The following is an 18,293-nucleotide window of genomic DNA, read 5'->3' on the forward strand; positions in this document are numbered from 1 at the left end:
AATGCAGTTTGAAACAGTGATTTAACAGAGAATGTGTCATTCGAAAATAAGGAAAAATTTTAAATTTGTATTTAATAATATTTTATTAAATAATGTGTGGTTGAAAATGAGAGGAAAAAATAATTTGTTTGATAAATTTTTTATTTGCTAAAAAATTGATCAAATTTTATTTTAATCACACTCCATAATTTTTATTTATTTCTTTCTTTTATCTAAATGTCATAGAACTTTTTAAAACCGTTCGCCAATAGCAGTGAGTGGGTTTTAAGCAGAAGCAAGAGCAGCTATGGCGAACAGTGGAGAATCACTGTGCGAGGCCGCCCGCGAAGGCGATGTTGAGAAAGCAATATCTCTTATAGACTCCGGTGCTGATGTAACTTACTTCGATAAAGAGGGCCTAACTCCGCTGATGCACGCGGCCAACCACGGCCACTCCCAGGTTATTAAAGCTCTTCTTGACGCCGGAGCTCCGTGGAACGCCCTCTCCCCTTCCAACGTCTCCGCTGGTGACTTCGCTATGGAAAATGGGCATCAAGCTGCTTTTGACCTCCTCCTAAACACGGGTATATATTTATTTAGGTTAAATTTAAGCCTTAGTTTCTTTTATATTAGATTTGCTCCAATGTTTTTGAGTTCTAGTGCATTTATTAATGCCCCTTTTTAAGATTGATGGATGTTTTGATGAATTGATATTGTTGTGGCAAGGTGCTGGTTAGGGTTGTGCAATATGAATTGGTATTTTAAATCTTGATTTAACGGGATATTACTACTGGTGATGTCAATCAAGTGTGAGTCGGAACCATTTGTGTGTTGCTGAATTTTGTTGGCTGGGAAAGTTAGATTGGCTCATATGGTAATAAACATCCATAATTGTGCTGCAAAACTCAGCATAGAAAGGAGGAAATAGAGAAGAAAACAGAGACAGAAACAGATTGAAATTTAGAGCGAAGTTGAAGAATTTAGGAAGAGAAATCTCAATTAATTGATAATTCTATAATAATGTTGTCTCGTGAGTTGTGAAATATTGGTTCATTTTTCAAACGAGAGCTTAATTTTGAGTCTTTAAGGGAACTTCTAATACATCAGAGCTTATCAAAATATGAAATTCCTAGTTAATGAAAACTGATCAAACTCTATACTAAAACATATACTTTTTTCCCCATCGAGTTGTCTTTACTTTATTAATTGTTGTCACTTGGTATTTGATAGCCAGGAAGTGTTGAAGTTTGTCCATAGTTGAGCCACATGGTGCTAGAAATGTTTGTTGGACAATGTGCTCTTGTTGTTGTACCTTGATTTTTATTTTGGGAAGAAGACGGCTGATAATGTTAATTTGGCATACAAATTAATAACCCTTTCTGCTAATTTGGTAGACAAACTAAGAACCCTTTTTGGATCGCCATTTTGTCCTGAGAAAGGACAAATGTTATCACAAATTTTAATGTGCATTGATGCCAGATTCTGGCAATGAAATATCTCTGGCATTATAATTTTCATTGCACATTGCTTTATGTTTGTAAATTGTGCCATACATTACCTTGCTTGGGCATTATAAACTATTTTTAGATCACTATTTGATTAGTACTATATCAAGTACAATTGTCAAGGTCTATCTTATAACACAGACTTCTTCTCTGTGCTTGGATGCGTGCATCTTGCTTTATTTGTATGAAAATTCACTTGGCATTATCATTTGTCTTGCATAATGCTTGTGTTGTAAATAATGTTTTGAACATGCCTTACTCCAGTATTCTCAGATTCATATCTAAGTAGTATGCTTACAGTCTTTTCATTGTTTATTTGTACTTTATTTTTTTTATGATAAGAAGGGTTTGGTTCTCTAATAGGGATACAAGCAGAATTGATTCTTGGAACAATTGCAAGGAAAGAAAATGCAAAAGGTAAATCTGACAGCGATTATTTGGCAGACCGGGTTAATTTTAGTGAGGATAAGGTGATGGACTCAAAAAGCAAGGCTGTCATGATGGCTTGGGAAAAGCCACTAATGGAAGCTCATGCAAAAGCTATTTGCTCCAAAGGTGGGGACATGTTAAACATTGGCTTTGGGATGGGACTTGTGGACACTGCTATACAGCAATATGCACCCACATCACACACTATTGTTGAGGCTCATCCGGAGGTCTACAATCGTATGCTTCACGCTGGGTGGGGTGAAAAAGTGAATGTGAAGATAATATTTGGTCGCTGGCAGGATGTTCTTTCTCAGCTTGGATCATTCGATGGTAACTTAACTTTAAATATCCGTGCAATTTCTATTTTTTGCATGAATTTTTTCTTCTTAATTTCATTCACGTAAAATGTAAAGCTGCTAAAGAAGAAAACAATTCTGTTTTTCTGGCCCATTAGTAGAAGCTTTTAAGTATACTTAAGAATAAAAGCTACTTCATATTGATTTTTCCAATTATAAGTTCAAGATCCCATGAAAATGTGTTCTCATACAATCTCAACTTAATCTGCCAATGGTTATTATGTTTTGTTATTCGACTTCTGTACTTAATGACGTTTCACAAAGATCACTTTGCTAGTCGCTCATTTTACAACATAGTTTGTTCAGTGCGTTGTATTGTGAATAATGTCTACTGGTTACTGACTATTCATACTGTATGAGAAGCTTCCTTTGTGTCTCTCTAAAATGGAACTACCTATTGGTTCCTGACCAGTAATAGAGTATGAGAAGCTCCCTTTGTTTCTGATGTAGGGTGAATAATTCAATAACTATAACAAGAAGAGATGGGGGAAGGGGAGAGAAGAAGAAGAACAGAGGCGGGGAAGAAGAGAGGAAAACGGCTGCAAGCCAACTTTATAATTTAATCAAATTCATCAACTGTCTCAAATGAGAAACAAAACAAAAAATAAATAGCAGAACACAAACCCTAAAGAGAAGGGCTTGGGCTAAACCCACTAAACAAGCACAATAACGAAAACATAAACAATGGTCCAAATAAAATATAATTAATAGTCTAAATAGAAAATAAATAATAAATGGATGTCCGCATCAACTCTCCCGAGGTGGGAGAAAAACTCGATCCCGTCGAGTAGATAAAGCAGAATGTTGTACTGAATCTGATGCGAAAGGCTCCAAGTCATGCCACGGGGGACAATCTTTCTCGATGACCAAATACCGAAACTCCACAAATGATAACAAGGATAGTTGTAGCTTATCCTCAAGGATATGATCCAACCAAGGAGGACGATCTTTCTTTATAATCACATACCGATACTGAACTCCCAATAGTAAAAATTCATGCCACTCATCTCCAAAATCTTCCTCATTGGTCAACACAACCTGTTTATCTAAAATAGCATCAATTACATTTTTGTGTGTTGTGACATGTGTTATTGGAGTGAAAATGGTAATATATTTAGGTTGGGGATCCACATAAGGAAGTAGAAAAGGATCATCAAGGAAATTAAAAAGGCCTTTGTAAGTAACTAAGTCTTCAATATGTAAAGTAGAGTGGTGGTCAAAATATGATGAAAAATTAATGACATGTGCGTATGGACCAATATGTTTTAAAACTTTAAAAGGACCAGCACTACCGGTTTGCAATATAACATAATCCTCAATATGAAATTGAAAATATTGTTTATGCAAATCAGTTTGAAGTTTATATAATGCATTACTTGCGTGAAGTTGTTTATTGATCTTAATATGCAAGTCATGAAGATGATGCACAAATGCTTCAACTGATATCGACACACTAGCATATGGGGACATGGAAATAAGGTCTAACGGCCGCCTAGACTTATAACTATGAACAGCTTCAAATGGATTCAAACCTAGAGACCGATTTACAGAATTGTTATACGCAATTTGAATCGTTGGGGGAATCAAGTCCCAATTTCTAAGATTTTTCTGGACTAGAGACTTGAATAAATTGCCAGGACTTTGGTTAACGACTTCACTTTGACCATCAGTTTGAAGTTGGTCAGTAGTGGGGAATGTTGATTTAATGCTAACCATAGGCGACTGGATTCTCCAAGGGTGGCCAGTGAAATCATCAAGCTCTTTGAGTTGTGCAAGGGTACGACATATAACATGTGACCGAGAGTTGTTAGAAACAAGGGGTATAGTATCTAAAGTCTCGGGAAGAGTCTGGAGTCCACCTAAAGAAGTGTCCTCACTATCATCCAAGTCATCAAAATCTTCAAATTTAGGTTCGTAGACTAGATCTTCTAATGGCATATCTATTACATTCTTTCGTTCTTCCATGACTAAGGTTCGATTAGTACATTTGGAAGAAATGTGGCCAAAGTCCTTACAGCTGACGCACAACAAGTGAGAAGAAGTCCTTGATGTTTCAAAAATTGTACCCTTATTTTCCAAGATTGTATGAAGATTAGACGGGGAAGGTCTTAGAAGGGACTTAACGGGTGGAGGTGGAGCCAATGCAATCGAAGGATGTTTGTCAATATGCTTTCTACATGGAGAAGAAGATTTTGGACTATCACGACCTTTACAATTATTTCTCCAAATAGGAGGAACATTAGACGGAGAAGGCTTTATGATAGACTTATGACGAGGCGACGCTAACGGGATGGGTGAACGACGATGACCACGCCTTTCATATGGAGTACTAATAATCAACTCATAATCTCGAGTTAACGAGTAAGCGTGATCAAGAGTAGTGACATCTCGAAGGAAAAACTCACGCCTAAGATCATCTCTCAGACCTTGGCTAAACCTACTCAAAGTCGTAGTCTCGTCCTCAATTAAATGACATTTGATTCGAAATTCCTCAAATTGTGCGATATACTCAATCACTAGTTGATTTCCTTGTTTAAGGGCATTCCATTGAGTAAGAATTTCAAAATTCTCTCGTTCTCGCTCACGAATCTGATCCTTATACCTACGATCGTGTCTAAAGCATTTTTGATCACCATGATGATGATGATAATGTCTATTATGGGACACTTTGAATTTATGAACGTCGGTTGAACGAGGGATTTTCTTAAAGTTGTTCAAATTAGCAGATAAAGCCTTACTTTCTTCAAGAGTAGTAATCACCTGAGTTTGGATAGCCGCTATTTGTCGGGTGAGTGCATCAAATTGTGAGGGGTTCATGTTTAAAGTAGTAAAGTGACAAGATGACCACTATGTAATTGTACGCAAAGCAATACTAGAGAAACCAATATGCATCAAGGACCAACAATTAAAACATCAATTTGAAATTCTCTCTCTCTCTTTTCTTCCCTTCCAAAAATGCAAGTTAATAGTGCTGATGCTTGTAAATAATAAAGCAAGGGTCCAATGCTTGTCAAGATCAAATGGTATTGTCAAGATTTCCAATCAGGTAGATAAAAGAGGTAACAATGGCACATCAATTCAGTGAGATAAATGGGGCAACAATGGCAAGTCAATTCAATGAGTGATTCCAGTCAAGTGAAGTTTGAGGCCAAAGTTGTGATAGTAACAGCAACACAAAGAATCTAAGTGATGCACTTTTAAAATAAAACAGCAGTATAAACCAATGAGAATTAGGAGATAGCAACTCCCTATAGTCTAGTTGCTTGAATTGCTAACGATTGGGCCTCTGATTTGCCTTTGTCAAATGTCTCCAGCTCCTGAACTCACGATCATTGCATATTCTAAATTGTTGGCTTCACTGAAATTGGACAGATGTTGAAATAGAAACCTCTGTGTAACTGAATGGGTTGCTTGGTAGTAGAGACAGTAAACTGCTTGATCAATGAAGTCGGTGGCTGGCTGCAATCCTTGAAGAAAGTTGTTAAACAATTGGGCCAGTGGTAGGTCACCTGCGATGATGCTGCTGTCGGTGGAAGGGCAGTTGCGGTTAATCGGCGTAGATACTGTGACGGCCTGGCTTCTGAGGAATTGATGCGTGAATGTGCCTGGGTAATGAATGGGTCTCTTCAATTGATGATGGGTGTGTGGGCTGCCGACGAAATTGAAGAATGGCCGATTGTAATTAAAGGGCAAGAAGATGGAGAAGTATAGTGGATTGTTGCCTATGTGAGGGGGATGATTGATTATTGCAGGTAGCGGCTTTGTTGATGTGGAAGGAAACGAGAGATGGGGCTGTAGTTGGTGACGACTGCGAGACGCCGCCGCAACGCTAGGGAAACTGCGCTGTGCTAGGCGAAAAGAAGAAGATGGTGTGAGAAGGATGACGTGAGTTGTGCGATACTGGTGCTGGCGGTGGAGATGGTGGGTCGTGAGTGGGTTTTCGGCTGAAGGTTCGGGCGATTGGGTCGCCGACTGGAGTATTGAGTTTCTGGAAATGGATTAGTGGGCTGGGCCTGGGTTTGTTGAGAGAGGGTCGGTGAGCTGGGTCATCGGTTTGGATCAAATAAGGAAACAACTACTGGGTTATGTTAAATGGGCTACGTAATTTTCTGGATGCTTAAGCTAGTTTAGGGTTATGAGGCTAGGGTTTTGAATATAAATCGGTAAAAATTGATTAATATTAAACAACAACAATAATAGAACTTGAGCAGCAGCGTGCAACAATAGACTTCTAAATGATAAAGACTTCAAATTTTTATTTTTTATTTTTTTATTTTTTACTGATTTCGGGTGAACAGTAACCCGAACAGTAACCTTTTTTTTTTTTTTTTTTCAAATAAATGAAAATTAGGAAAGTCTGTACAGGGGCTCTCACATGGAGGTGGATCCCATGTGTGTGCACCTGTACAGACCTATGCAAAAGGGTCTGTTAATTACTGTTCTAAGGTTTTGACGGAAGATGGTTAAAGGGTTTGGATGAGCAATTGGATGACGGTGTTGTGTATATTTTTGTGAAGATGAATGGAAAAATATCTGAAAGACAATTGAAATATTCCCAAGTTTTAGCTCTAATACCAATTTGATGTAGGGTGAATAATTCAATAACTATAACAAGAAGAGATGGGGGAAGGGGAGAGAAGAAGAAGAACATAGGCGGGGAAGAAGAGAGGAAAACGGTTGCAAGCCAACTTTATAATTTAATCAAATTCATCAACTGTCTTAAATGAGAAACAAAACAGAAATAAATAGCAGAACACAAACCCTAAAGAGAAGGGATTGGGCCAAACCCACTAAACAAGCACAATAACGAAAACATAAACAATGGTCCAAATAAAATATAACTAATAGTTCAAATAGAAAATAAATAATAAATGGATGTCCGCATCAGTTTCTTTTTAAATGGGACTGAAGTGTTAATGCTTCACTAGTTCCTTATTTCAAGTTTGATGGATTTTTTTCTGTCCTGCATTTTACATGTAGATCATGCATTTTTATAGGTTTACTTGCATAAAGGAAAGTACACGTATATTTCTGACTTTTCATTATTAGAATTTGGGAAAGAAGTCAAGGCTGCACAAGGACTATGCAAAACTGGGTAAATCAAATTATAAGACAATCTCCAACGCTCTAATATTTAACACAACCTTGTCAAGATTATTTTGTTTGTCCATGCACCACATGGACATTTAAGAATAAAATTTACACTAGAATTCAAAATTTGATGATAACTAGATAATTTATTTTATTTTTTTGTTCTCAATATTTGTTGCTGTGTTTTTTTAAACAGATAAACATTCCAGCTTTAATAAGGAAAACAAAAATTTGATGATAACTAGATAATTTATTTTATTTTTTTGTTCTCAATATTTGTTGCTGTGTTTTTTTAAACAGATAAACATTCCAGCTTTAATAAGGAAAACAAAACTTTCTGTGAATAGGGGTTCTTTGTGTGCATGGATGCCTCTTTACTCCCTTGATACTCCTTTTTAAGCAATACACCATGCTTCTAATATGTCAAATATCTTGTGTTATAGCTCCAGTGTCATGGCCTATTGTTGTTGCAAAGGATCTTCTTGCATTGGCCATGGGATGTACAAGTAGAACCCAAATTAAACAAATGGGCAATGAGGGTTAGTTTGTATTTTTTTGGTTGCTGCAAAGGGGTGCAGTTCATGTATGGAGCCTGCAGCAGTCGTACTTAGCTTTTATCTTTATATGAAAGCAAACAAAAGACTGGATCAAAATCACAATGAAATTACTTGGGCCTTTGAACAGGATGCTAAGCTAACATGCTACCAAAGTTGTTACATTTTTTGCAGTAAAGCAAATAAAAGAATCATTTTGATATCAAGATCATCTCAAAGAGCTGCATTGCAGATTGTCATATGAGATTGGGTTACAAATACATCTGTAACTTATCTGGCTATCAGTTAAAAGAGTTTTTTCTTTTCCAGACAGGCGTCATTTTTTTATTTTATTTTTTATTCTTGATGTTTTAATTTTTAAGTTAGCTGTTTCACATTTGTACCTTCTTATGGAATGTCTAGTACTGAATTTAAAACAATTTTCACATGTATTTCTTCAATCTGTTCAGGTATATTCTTTGACACTTATGGGGAGTATTATGAAGATATGAGAGAGTTTCACCAACATCTTCCTCAATTATTGAAGCCTGGAGGAATATATTCATTCTTTAATGGCCTTTGCGGTGGTAACCCCTTCTTTCACGTCGTTTATTGTCAATTAGTCTCTCTAGAACTAGAGAATTTGGGTTATTCCACTCAGTTTATACCTTTACCTGTGAAGGATTGTTTAGGAGAAGAAATCTGGGAGGGTGTGAAACACAAATATTGGCAATTGGATACATACTACCTTCCTGTTTGTCAGTGTATAGAGGATACTGAGTGATTTCTTTTATTGAAATTAACTTTTTCATTTCTGGAATTTAAATGGAGAAACATGTAGCATCAGACGAGTTGTAATAATTATTTTTGAAATGAAGTCTGAATAATTTGATTTAGATCGTATGACTTTTCACTCTCCATTTACTTATATTTTTTTCTTGTGTATGTGCATGGCCTGTGGCAAATAATGCTTGATATATATCAGGCTCTTTTGGATCGCTTGCTGCTTGTTTCAAATAAATAATTGTAGTTAAAAACTCGAAAAAATTTTCACAACTGATCATCAGTTTGCTGGGACATATAATCAAGGACTATCAAAATTTAGGAGGATTGGCATCTCTCTTTTCTGTGTACAAAAGCATCCTCCAAAATGAGATCCCATGGGATAAAATTGAAGAAACGAAAGCTAAATGATACTGCGGGGAGAGGGGCATAGGTGGGTGGGTGGGGATCCCCTGATCTGTAGCAAGTGAATGCGTTATGTTTCCCGTGAGTGTATTGGTCCTAAATCATGTTATAACATATTGGATTTGTCTAATTCTTTGGGATTTTGATTGAGTTCAGGAATTCCATCCATGAATCTTTCACAGATAGAACTAACATATCATAAAATATAATCACCATGCATTGCAAACCTTCACAATAGTGCTCTTCTTTTGGTGTGTTCTCTTTCTTTCTGTTTTACATATTTATGGGGGTGGGGTGGGACTTGTTTAATCTCCTTCGTCAGTTGCATATTAGCTCTATTCGAGTATATCTTCAATTTAAACAGTTGAAGACATTTAATAGAGAATTTATAGAGTGGTACAATATGTGCACTTGGGAGTTCGAGGTGCGTGATATTGAACTTCCATAATATCTGATTATTATAATTATTAATCACGACCAGCTGAATGCAATTGGGCTGCCAACAATGTGCTTTCCATCCATCCATTTCAAATAATCGAAGCTGGCTGTGCCTGATGGCATGGAACTTGCAGTGAATGTCACAGTGAAACTTTTCTTCTCATTTGGTTTGCTGAAAGTGAGCTCTTCCGGCTCAACCAGAATCTTCACTGCCTTCGTCTCCTGAGAGACTGAAACTTTGTAAGTTGCTGGGCTACCCACGTTTGTTAGGGTCCTTGTGTATTTGACCACTGTTGGTGCACTGCTTCCACCACCTGGGCCTGAGGCCGTCTCGAGAGGAACAGAAAAGGATGGGTAGTTAAGATATCCCACTCCGTATTCCTTGCCATCCTGGCAGGAATAATCCTGTTTTGTGATGGTTTTGATCATACTGGGACTATAGTTTATGGCACAGAAAAAGTCTATATAATTATCAATGGCGGCATCATAGACAAGACCTGGGTCAAGGGCTGATATGGGGTCCACATGTCCGGCGCCATAATCAAATGGTGTTGATTGCAATCCGGTTGCAAGATCTTGAATGCTTTCTCCATTCTTATATGTACTGTAAGCTGTGGTCATCAGTGCAGATTTTATCGCTGCAGGACTCCATTCTGGATGGGCAGCCATGATTAATGCTGCTAATCCACTTGCATGAGGGCATGACATAGAAGTACCGGAAACTATATTGAAGCCCACATGCCGAGAGTCTTCTTGCAATCCTGTCGGTCCAACTTTTCCCGTCCATCCTGCTAGGATGTTAACACCTGGTGCTATCAGATCAGGTTTAAGTACATCTGGTGTGATGGGGTTTGGGCCTCGGGAACTGAATGATGCTATGACAGGTGATGGTTGGACCCCGAGCTGGGTGCTTCCAGTTGCAACCGTGGCTGTTGGATTAGGTTCAGTGAAGACATACTTTTTTATGATGTCACCCGTTGTCTGACTAACAGCTGCTGTGGGTATGAGATGTGCATCAGCAACTAGCTCGTCTCCATAGGATTCAGTGTTTGCTAGAATCATCCCAACGCCACCTGCATTTTTTACTACCAAACCCTTCTGTGCCCTTGCATTCGTTCCTCGATCACAAATCACAATTTTCCCCTTGACTTTTTCTGGAATCAGACTTCCGGGTAAGCAAAAATTACTGTTGGATGTACTACTGACATTGCCAGCAACCACCAGTGGCATAAAGGAACTGGGTAATGGTTTTCCACTGTAGAGTGATGAACCAGGGAATTTTTTCCCATTTCCAAGGCTAATGTATGCTGGAAATTGACGGTCCATAGTTCCAGCACCAACAGTGGTTATCCATGGTGCAACATTTGACAAGCTTTCAGGGATGGGTCCTCCATTTCCAGCCGAACACGAAACAAGGATTCCTTGAGATGTTGCTGCAAATGCTGCAATTGCAATAACGTCTCTGTAGTAATCAGTTACTGAGCCACCTAAGGACAATGATATTATGTTCACACCATCTTCTATCGCCTTCTCCATGGCTGCTAGTATATCGCTGCTGAAACATCCACCAAGCCAGCACACTTTATATGCTGCTATTCTGGCATGTTTTGCCATTCCACGTGCTGTACCTGCAGCATAACCAAAGAGGCTTGCTCCAACAACAGTTGATCCAGCTGCTGTGGTTGCTGTGTGTGATCCATGGCCATCATCGTCTCTTGGGGATTTCGATTCCTCTGTCTCATCAATTGGTCCATATGCTGCTTCATACGCTTGTGAGAAAGACCTCGCCCCTATGAGTTTGCGATTACAGCTTGATTTGTAAAAGGTCTTGCCTACTTCACACTCGCCCTTCCAGCCCCCCGGGACTGGCCCGAGTTCCTTGTCATCAAAACTGCTCAATTCAGGCCAAACACCTGTATCTAACACCCCAATGATAACTTCACTCATCGTGTTAGACTCAAGTACAGCTGCATCGTTGAGAAGTCCAAGGAACTCAGGTGATCTAGTCGTATGAAGTTCGTATTTCACTTCTTCTTGGACTGATAGAATCCCCTGTTGCTCTTCAAGCAACCTGGCTTCCTCAGATGTCAGCCGTGCAGAGTAGCCATGGATGACATTATTGTAGTTGTAAAGCATATTGGCAGAGTCCGACACCACTTTTAAAGATGCGTCGTACCACTGCAGGTGATCTTCATAACTTGCAGGCATACTGGACTTGTCCATGTGAACGATGTACGTCTTGTGATGGTTGTTCGTCTCGTCTGCATCAACATATGCATGACAGATAAACAAAAGTGTCACCAAGAAAAGAAGCTTGAACCTGTTCATCTCCATCTCCGTTCAATCTCAATTCAACCACAGTTCTTCACTGGCAAATATGGTAAGTGTTAAGAGAGAGGTAAGAGACAATAGTTCTCCTGTATTTGGCATAGAGATATTGATAAATTATTCTTGAGTAGGAGCTCCCATCTAGACTCATATATATAGTACTGATTATTGCTTTCTATTAATCCTCAGCCTCTAGAAAATAGACTTTATGTTGAAAATCTGAAAAAGTTGCTATCTATTCAAGATTCCACCACTGATCCCTCAATCAAGTGATGTAACTGTAGGTTGATAAGAATCCACCTCATTTTTCTTTTTTCTTTTTTTATGTTTTTTTGGTGGGATAACAGAAACCACTTTTTTTTTTTTTTATATGAATTGATTTATCAAATTAAGGTAACTTTCCGTCGAAAGAGATGCTGTCCAGGTGTCTTTCCTTTACTGAGCATCGTGTTTTTTTCCTGTAAATTATAACATGATTTACCTATTGTCTTAATTTATGGTATTTGAGTGTTAGAACTCTTAAGAGGGGAAATGATTCATTAACTGAACGAGGAGAAATAAGGCATTAAAAATGAATATGAGGACATGTTAGAAAGGATAAGATGTGAGAATATTTGTCAACCGTGGAGATGATACTTATTGAAGATAATTATGAGAACAATTCAAATGGTTGAGATGTTGTGTAGAAGTTAATATTCATACGAGTGATGTGATATTTACTGGAAGTGAGAAATCTATAATATAATGTGAGGGATGCTTGATATACATCAAGCTTATTCACAGAAGCCTATCAGAACAAACACATAGAGGCGTGAATGAGGTATTTTTTGGCGAAAAAAAAAAAATTTCCACGGTGAGCCGCACATCACGAGAGTATTTTGGCGATCTTCTGTGAAACTTTGTTCTGTACATATGGATTAATTGATATAATGTAATGCCAATTAGAGGCTAGCAGTTTACACCAACTCAAAATTCACATGGTTTTTGTACATTATTTTATGTTGAAAACCACTTAGAATGACTGAACATGAATGTGGCTTATTAATCTCTCTCTCGTACACACAGTTTCTAGGCGCAAGTTCTATCCTCGTTACGTTGTTAAAGTATATTTATTGTTAGATTTGATAAGAGTAAATGAGACTTTAATATATTACTTATGACTTGACTTACCTTCAAATTAATTATCCTAAGAGGTTCGAATATGTGATTAGAGGTGCCAATGGATCAGAGTTGTTAGTCGGCTCATGAGAGCTTGTTACATGAATGGCTCAAACTCATTTCACTGTGAGCTTTGGGTCAACCCGAGCTTGAATTTCGATCAAGTGAGTAGAGTTGAATCAAGCCGAGCTCGGCCCTAGACATTGTGGGTTTTGCAAGCTAATCCTGCATTTTTAATATTTCTTCAAAGTCTATTATAAAGAAAAAAAAATTCGTGAATTGGCCCAACTCGGCTTGTCGCACGTAATGCTCAGGCTCTTTGATCAACGAGTTGAGGTCCAACTATCCTAGATGTAGGTGAGACGAACCACCCTTGATTTGACCACTGTAACCCTTATTATTATTTATTTATTTTTATTTTTTATTTTTTTGATATCCAAGTATCCCATCTTACACTAGACTAAATCTTGGACCTCCAAGACCCATGCCCTTAGAACCTTGGAGGGGGTAAATCGTGGGTTATGCCTCAACTGGATCACAAGTTCCTCACATTGACTGTACACTTCTGCGTACAAGAGACCCTCCTCCACAGTGATTGCTCCATACCAAATTTTTGACCGCAGGTTCCCACCAAGAATCGAACTCTCCACCCTGCCGCTAGAAGCAAGTCAATGTTGATTGATCCACCAGTTGAGCTGTGCCCCGATGGGCGTAACCCTTATTATTATTATTATTCGAAGAGATTACATTTGTGAATATTATATTCATAATGGGTGACCACCATGTGTCGCCGTCCATAATTATTGTCCACTGCCGAGTAATGGTCGGACCACTAAACATCACGCTCATTGATAAATCGACGGCAAAGAGAGTGATTTCAGATCTCTTCTTCACCATTAATTTGTAAATCTGATAAATTAAAGTTTTCTAGATGATAATTCATGTGTGCATCAGTGCTTCGTTTTTGATGTTGAAAAGGAAAGGGCTTTGAGATTGACATTAGACAATTATAATTTAATAATAATTGTGGGTGGGCATCGCAATTAGCTGGAATGACCCTACAACGAATTATTGACATTGTGAAATAAACAATTTTACTAGGTTCAACTTTTGTCAACATACTTTAACAAAAGTGAGTACTGGTACGATGCATTATTTATGATTGGACACATTGGATAAAGAACAACTTGCTATATATTTCATATCCCCAAATTCCGAGCCTAGCTTGTGCCTTTTTTTTTTTTTTTAATTGTACTCGAGAAATAATATTATTTGTAGTCGTTTACTGTCGTAGTCATCTTACGTGGCATACATGTGTCGGTTAGTGATTTGATGCATTAATGCGATAATTTTTTATTATCTCATGCACCAAATCACTAATCGTCACAAATATGCTAGTGGAGTGATTGCAATAGTGAGCAACTATAAATAGCATCGTTCATACTTCAAGAGTTACCTGTTGAGCTTTTATATTTCTTTTCATCCTTAAACTCACCTCCTTATATTTTTCTATTTGTTTCATAATCGATTGTAAAAGGAATTGATGAATGAACCGTTCATGTCATGTCTAGTGTGATATCAAATAGATCCTGCGCATTTTTCGTCCATTATAATTAACTATAGATGTATAAAATGCAAGATTGTGTCGTCCATGATAAAAGTTGCTCTATAGATAACATGCTAATTTTTTCTCAAAAGGATGACAAATCTCAAATTAGGTATTGATGAGCACTTTGAACCATCTATATAGTTAAGACAATTGTAGCTAAGTGAGGTGTAATTGAAAATGTGGGCATACTGCATGGTTATATATCATTCGTTCGTGTCATTAGACAATCGATAAATTCCCGCAACAAATGCAATCCTTATGTTTATTTAGGGTGCGTCTGGTTTGCATTTATGTTTTTCTATTTTCAATTTTAAATTCATTTTCTATTTTCCATTTTGAGGAATTATTTTAAGATTGCAGAAAACATGTTTAGTTTGTCATTCTGAAAAATCGTTTCTCAAAACAAAAAACTAGAAAATGCGTTTGATTTAAAAATTTTAGAAATAGTTTTATAACTTTCTTTTTCAATTAATTTGATTATTTAGTCAAGCATATCAATTTTGTGCTAATATGTGATTAAAAAAAACACAAATTTTAAAGTTGGTAAAAAAAAGAAAAAGAATCATTGTAAGTATATCTTTAATAATCGCATCAAAATCATACGTAGATGAGAGAGGAAGAGAGAGAGAGATGGGTACTTGTATTTGAATAGTTTATGTGTAGTTTTATTTTCTAATACGACGCACTTTACAAAGGATGGGACAAAGAACAAGTGGTTGTCTTGTCCATTCCACGATGGCTAGTTAGGAAAAAAAGTATTTGATAGAGTAGTGTCATTCAGCCTGATTGGTATTTGACACTAGTTTATGCAATGATAAGGTTATTGCCATATTGTTGAATGTGTGAAAATGAATTATAATTTTATTGGACTACATGACAATGACCTCATAATCACATATATAAATTGATGTTAGTAACAGTAAAACTAACAAGAAGAGTGAAAGCGAAGTCACCTAATCTTCGATCACCTTGATCAAGAAAGATTGGTTAGAAGCACTTTTCAGGTTATTGCATCAACAAGAAATCTATTAAATAAAGGTACTAATGTCGTTCTATCAAAGAGGTCTTCCAAAGGTGTTAAAAGTGCAGCATTTCCTGGGAAAGAAAATGAGTCTTGTTTTGTTCAATTTGACCATTTTGTGGACACACCCTGGGATTGAAACCTCTTGTTCTTTTGCTAAGACAGGAGCTTTTCATGCCTTCGAAGATGACTTTTTGACCTCTAGACTCACTTCTACAACTTTTTCTATTAAGTGACAAGGGTATAGGAGTGGCTCTTTCATCCCCCTAAAAAATGCGGGAGCTAAACAAACTTGATCCATCATTTTGTTTGCTAATATTTAACATTTTGTATTGAATATATCTATATTTTTGAAGAGTTTTACTATAGACACTCGGACGTACATCTTAGGTGACATAATGTGCAAGCGACATTTGGTCATTGGCTAGTGAGGAAAAAAAAAAAAAATTCTACCAACCAATGACAAAATCTCACTTATGCATTATGTACCTTAGGGTGTACACATGAGTGTACAAGTAGAATAATCAATTTTTGAAAGTATATTGTTTTGTGCTCAAAATCGTAGTAGCCTCTTTTTTCTTTCTTCCTTATTTTTTGAAGTTTGATTGGCAAATAATCTATCTTTTCAAATTACCTTTGGACTCGAAATTTTCATGGCCAACATTTTACTTTTTGGTCCATCAATAATTTATTAGCCAGCTTCTATCTAATAAGCCACTAACGTGGCAGATCTAAAGCATATCAGCACTTAAATAAAGAAAATCGGAATGAAGATAAGAAAGAAAACAAGGAAAAGAAAACTATGGCTTTCATCCTCTATCCCCACACCGCCCTCCCCTCGTGATTGTGCTTATTGTATATATGCGTATGATATTCGTAAATAAGTGACGATAAAAGACAAAAGTTTAACTCCGAGGAGTATTTCAGTGATTAGACCTTGAGTTTCTCTCCAATTATCATCAGTTCGAATCCTCTTAGGATCATTGGTACGAGAGCACCCGACTATAAACTTCAAAATCCCGTGGAATTAGTCGAGGTGCGCGTAATCTGGCGCGAACATCCAATATCATTAAAAAAAATAAAGAAAAAAAAGAAAGAAAGACAATAGCTTAACTAATGTATTTAGTTTGATCTAATAACACGTTTACTATTACAATTGAAAAAATTATTCAAATTTTATCTTCAACGAGTTTGTCATTTTACTACTAGTCTTTCGTTAGCGTAGGAAAAAAGATAACAATAATTTCCATTAATTATAATATTAGGTGTAGAAGTGGAAGATGACATGATTGTGGACATCATTACTAGTTGAAGACTTTTGTGCAGTCAGTTATTAAAGTTTGTATTATCAAGTGTCCCACCATTGTCTTCAATAATGGTCATCACTGTAATTGAGTTTTGCAAAATGCTTCTCTCTTTGGACCCTGAACAAAGGAATAATTCAGTATTTATTGCTTGTTTGGTACATATTTTAAGTCAATTAAAATTAATTTTTTGATCGTTATTTCATTATTTTAGTCATTATTTTTGAATTATTCTCTCACAGGTAGAACTAGGACTGTCAATGGATTGAATTTTGATCCGAATCCAATAAAATTAATGGGAGATAGATTTAGGATCTCAGTCCGATAATCCGATTAAGATCTGAGTCTAATAATCCGTTAACTAAATGGAGCAAATATGGATATAGATCGATCCGATCCGATTTATTATAATAATAAAATATATTTTATTTATTTTATCATAATCTAGTAAACATAATTTTTTCCATTTTGAAACTTATATTATGCTTCACACATAATTTTCAAATAATAAATAATATTACATAATAATATAATATTGTTAATTGAAATATTTGAAGAGATTTAATTTTTTATTAATTAAAATAAGATAAAACTAATTATAGTAATTTGTTTTGTAACGTCAAAAACCAATAATTAATATGTCCAAGAAATTATTTAAATTGATATTATTTGTGATTATAATCTTGTGGAGGCTATGATTTTTAATGAAAAGAATAAAATAAACTAGAAATACTTAGAATTGACAAATTGACTAATATCCCACATTGAAATATTACTAAAATATTGAAAGAAGAGTATCCTTTAAAAAGTTAGTATCCCACATTGAAATACTATTAAAACATTCTAAGAGGCGTCTCCTTTAAAAAGGAACTAAAGAATCATCACTTAGATAAAAAATTGATTTGGGCATTCTAGTATGATAGATGAGTCCATCAAGATAGTTAAAATATTTTTTGGGAAAAAAATCATATTACCCGAAAAAATGGTGGAAAAATATTTTTTTTTTTTTAAATTCGGATCGGATTATCGAATAGGATATTTGATAACATAGAAAATGAGATATGGATTTAACAATCAAATATCCATTGGATTATCGGATTGGATCAGATAGGATAATTTTCTTAACGGATGAGATCTGATTTGGGTAGATTTGCTCCATATTCGATCCATTTACAGCCCTAGGTAGGATCCATTTTATCTCTAACGGTCAAAAAATCAATTAACCAAATCCCTACCAAACAAACACTTACTTTAGATGAACAATAATTCATGTGTTTATAGATGTATATCAATCACAACCTTAAATAATCGACCTAAAAGTTAGAAATTTGTCTTTATTGAGTCTTACATGGTG

The 18,293-nt window shown here is 36.3% G+C and overlaps 2 protein-coding genes across 4 annotated transcripts; one reads left to right on the forward strand and one right to left on the reverse strand.

Annotated features, from left to right (window-relative positions):
- Window positions 1-220: 220 nt before the first annotated feature.
- LOC111389319 (protein arginine N-methyltransferase 2) lies at window positions 221-8,789 on the forward strand. 3 transcript variants are annotated; one of them, XM_023014239.1, is made up of 4 exons: window positions 221-563; window positions 1,848-2,243; window positions 8,364-8,480; window positions 8,576-8,789. In XM_023014239.1, the coding sequence occupies exons 1-4, from the start codon at window positions 287-289 to the stop codon at window positions 8,671-8,673; spliced, it is 888 nt and encodes a 295-aa protein (XP_022870007.1). In that variant the 5' UTR covers window positions 221-286; the 3' UTR covers window positions 8,674-8,789. The 3 variants fall into 3 exon arrangements, with proteins under 3 accessions (XP_022870007.1, XP_022870008.1, XP_022870006.1); XM_023014240.1 differs by having other exon boundaries at window positions 8,586-8,789; XM_023014238.1 differs by having other exon boundaries at window positions 8,364-8,789.
- Window positions 8,790-9,266: 477 nt separating this feature from the next.
- Window positions 9,267-11,987, reverse strand: LOC111389318 (subtilisin-like protease SBT1.7). Its single transcript, XM_023014236.1, has one exon. The coding sequence runs from the start codon at window positions 11,851-11,853 to the stop codon at window positions 9,553-9,555; it is 2,301 nt and encodes a 766-aa protein (XP_022870004.1). The 5' UTR covers window positions 11,854-11,987; the 3' UTR covers window positions 9,267-9,552.
- Between the last annotated feature and the right edge of the window lie 6,306 nt (window positions 11,988-18,293).

This window comes from Olea europaea, unplaced genomic scaffold (genome assembly GCF_002742605.1).
Source record: "Olea europaea var. sylvestris unplaced genomic scaffold, O_europaea_v1 scaffold578, whole genome shotgun sequence".
In the NCBI taxonomy this organism is placed as follows: Eukaryota; Viridiplantae; Streptophyta; class Magnoliopsida; order Lamiales; family Oleaceae; genus Olea; species Olea europaea.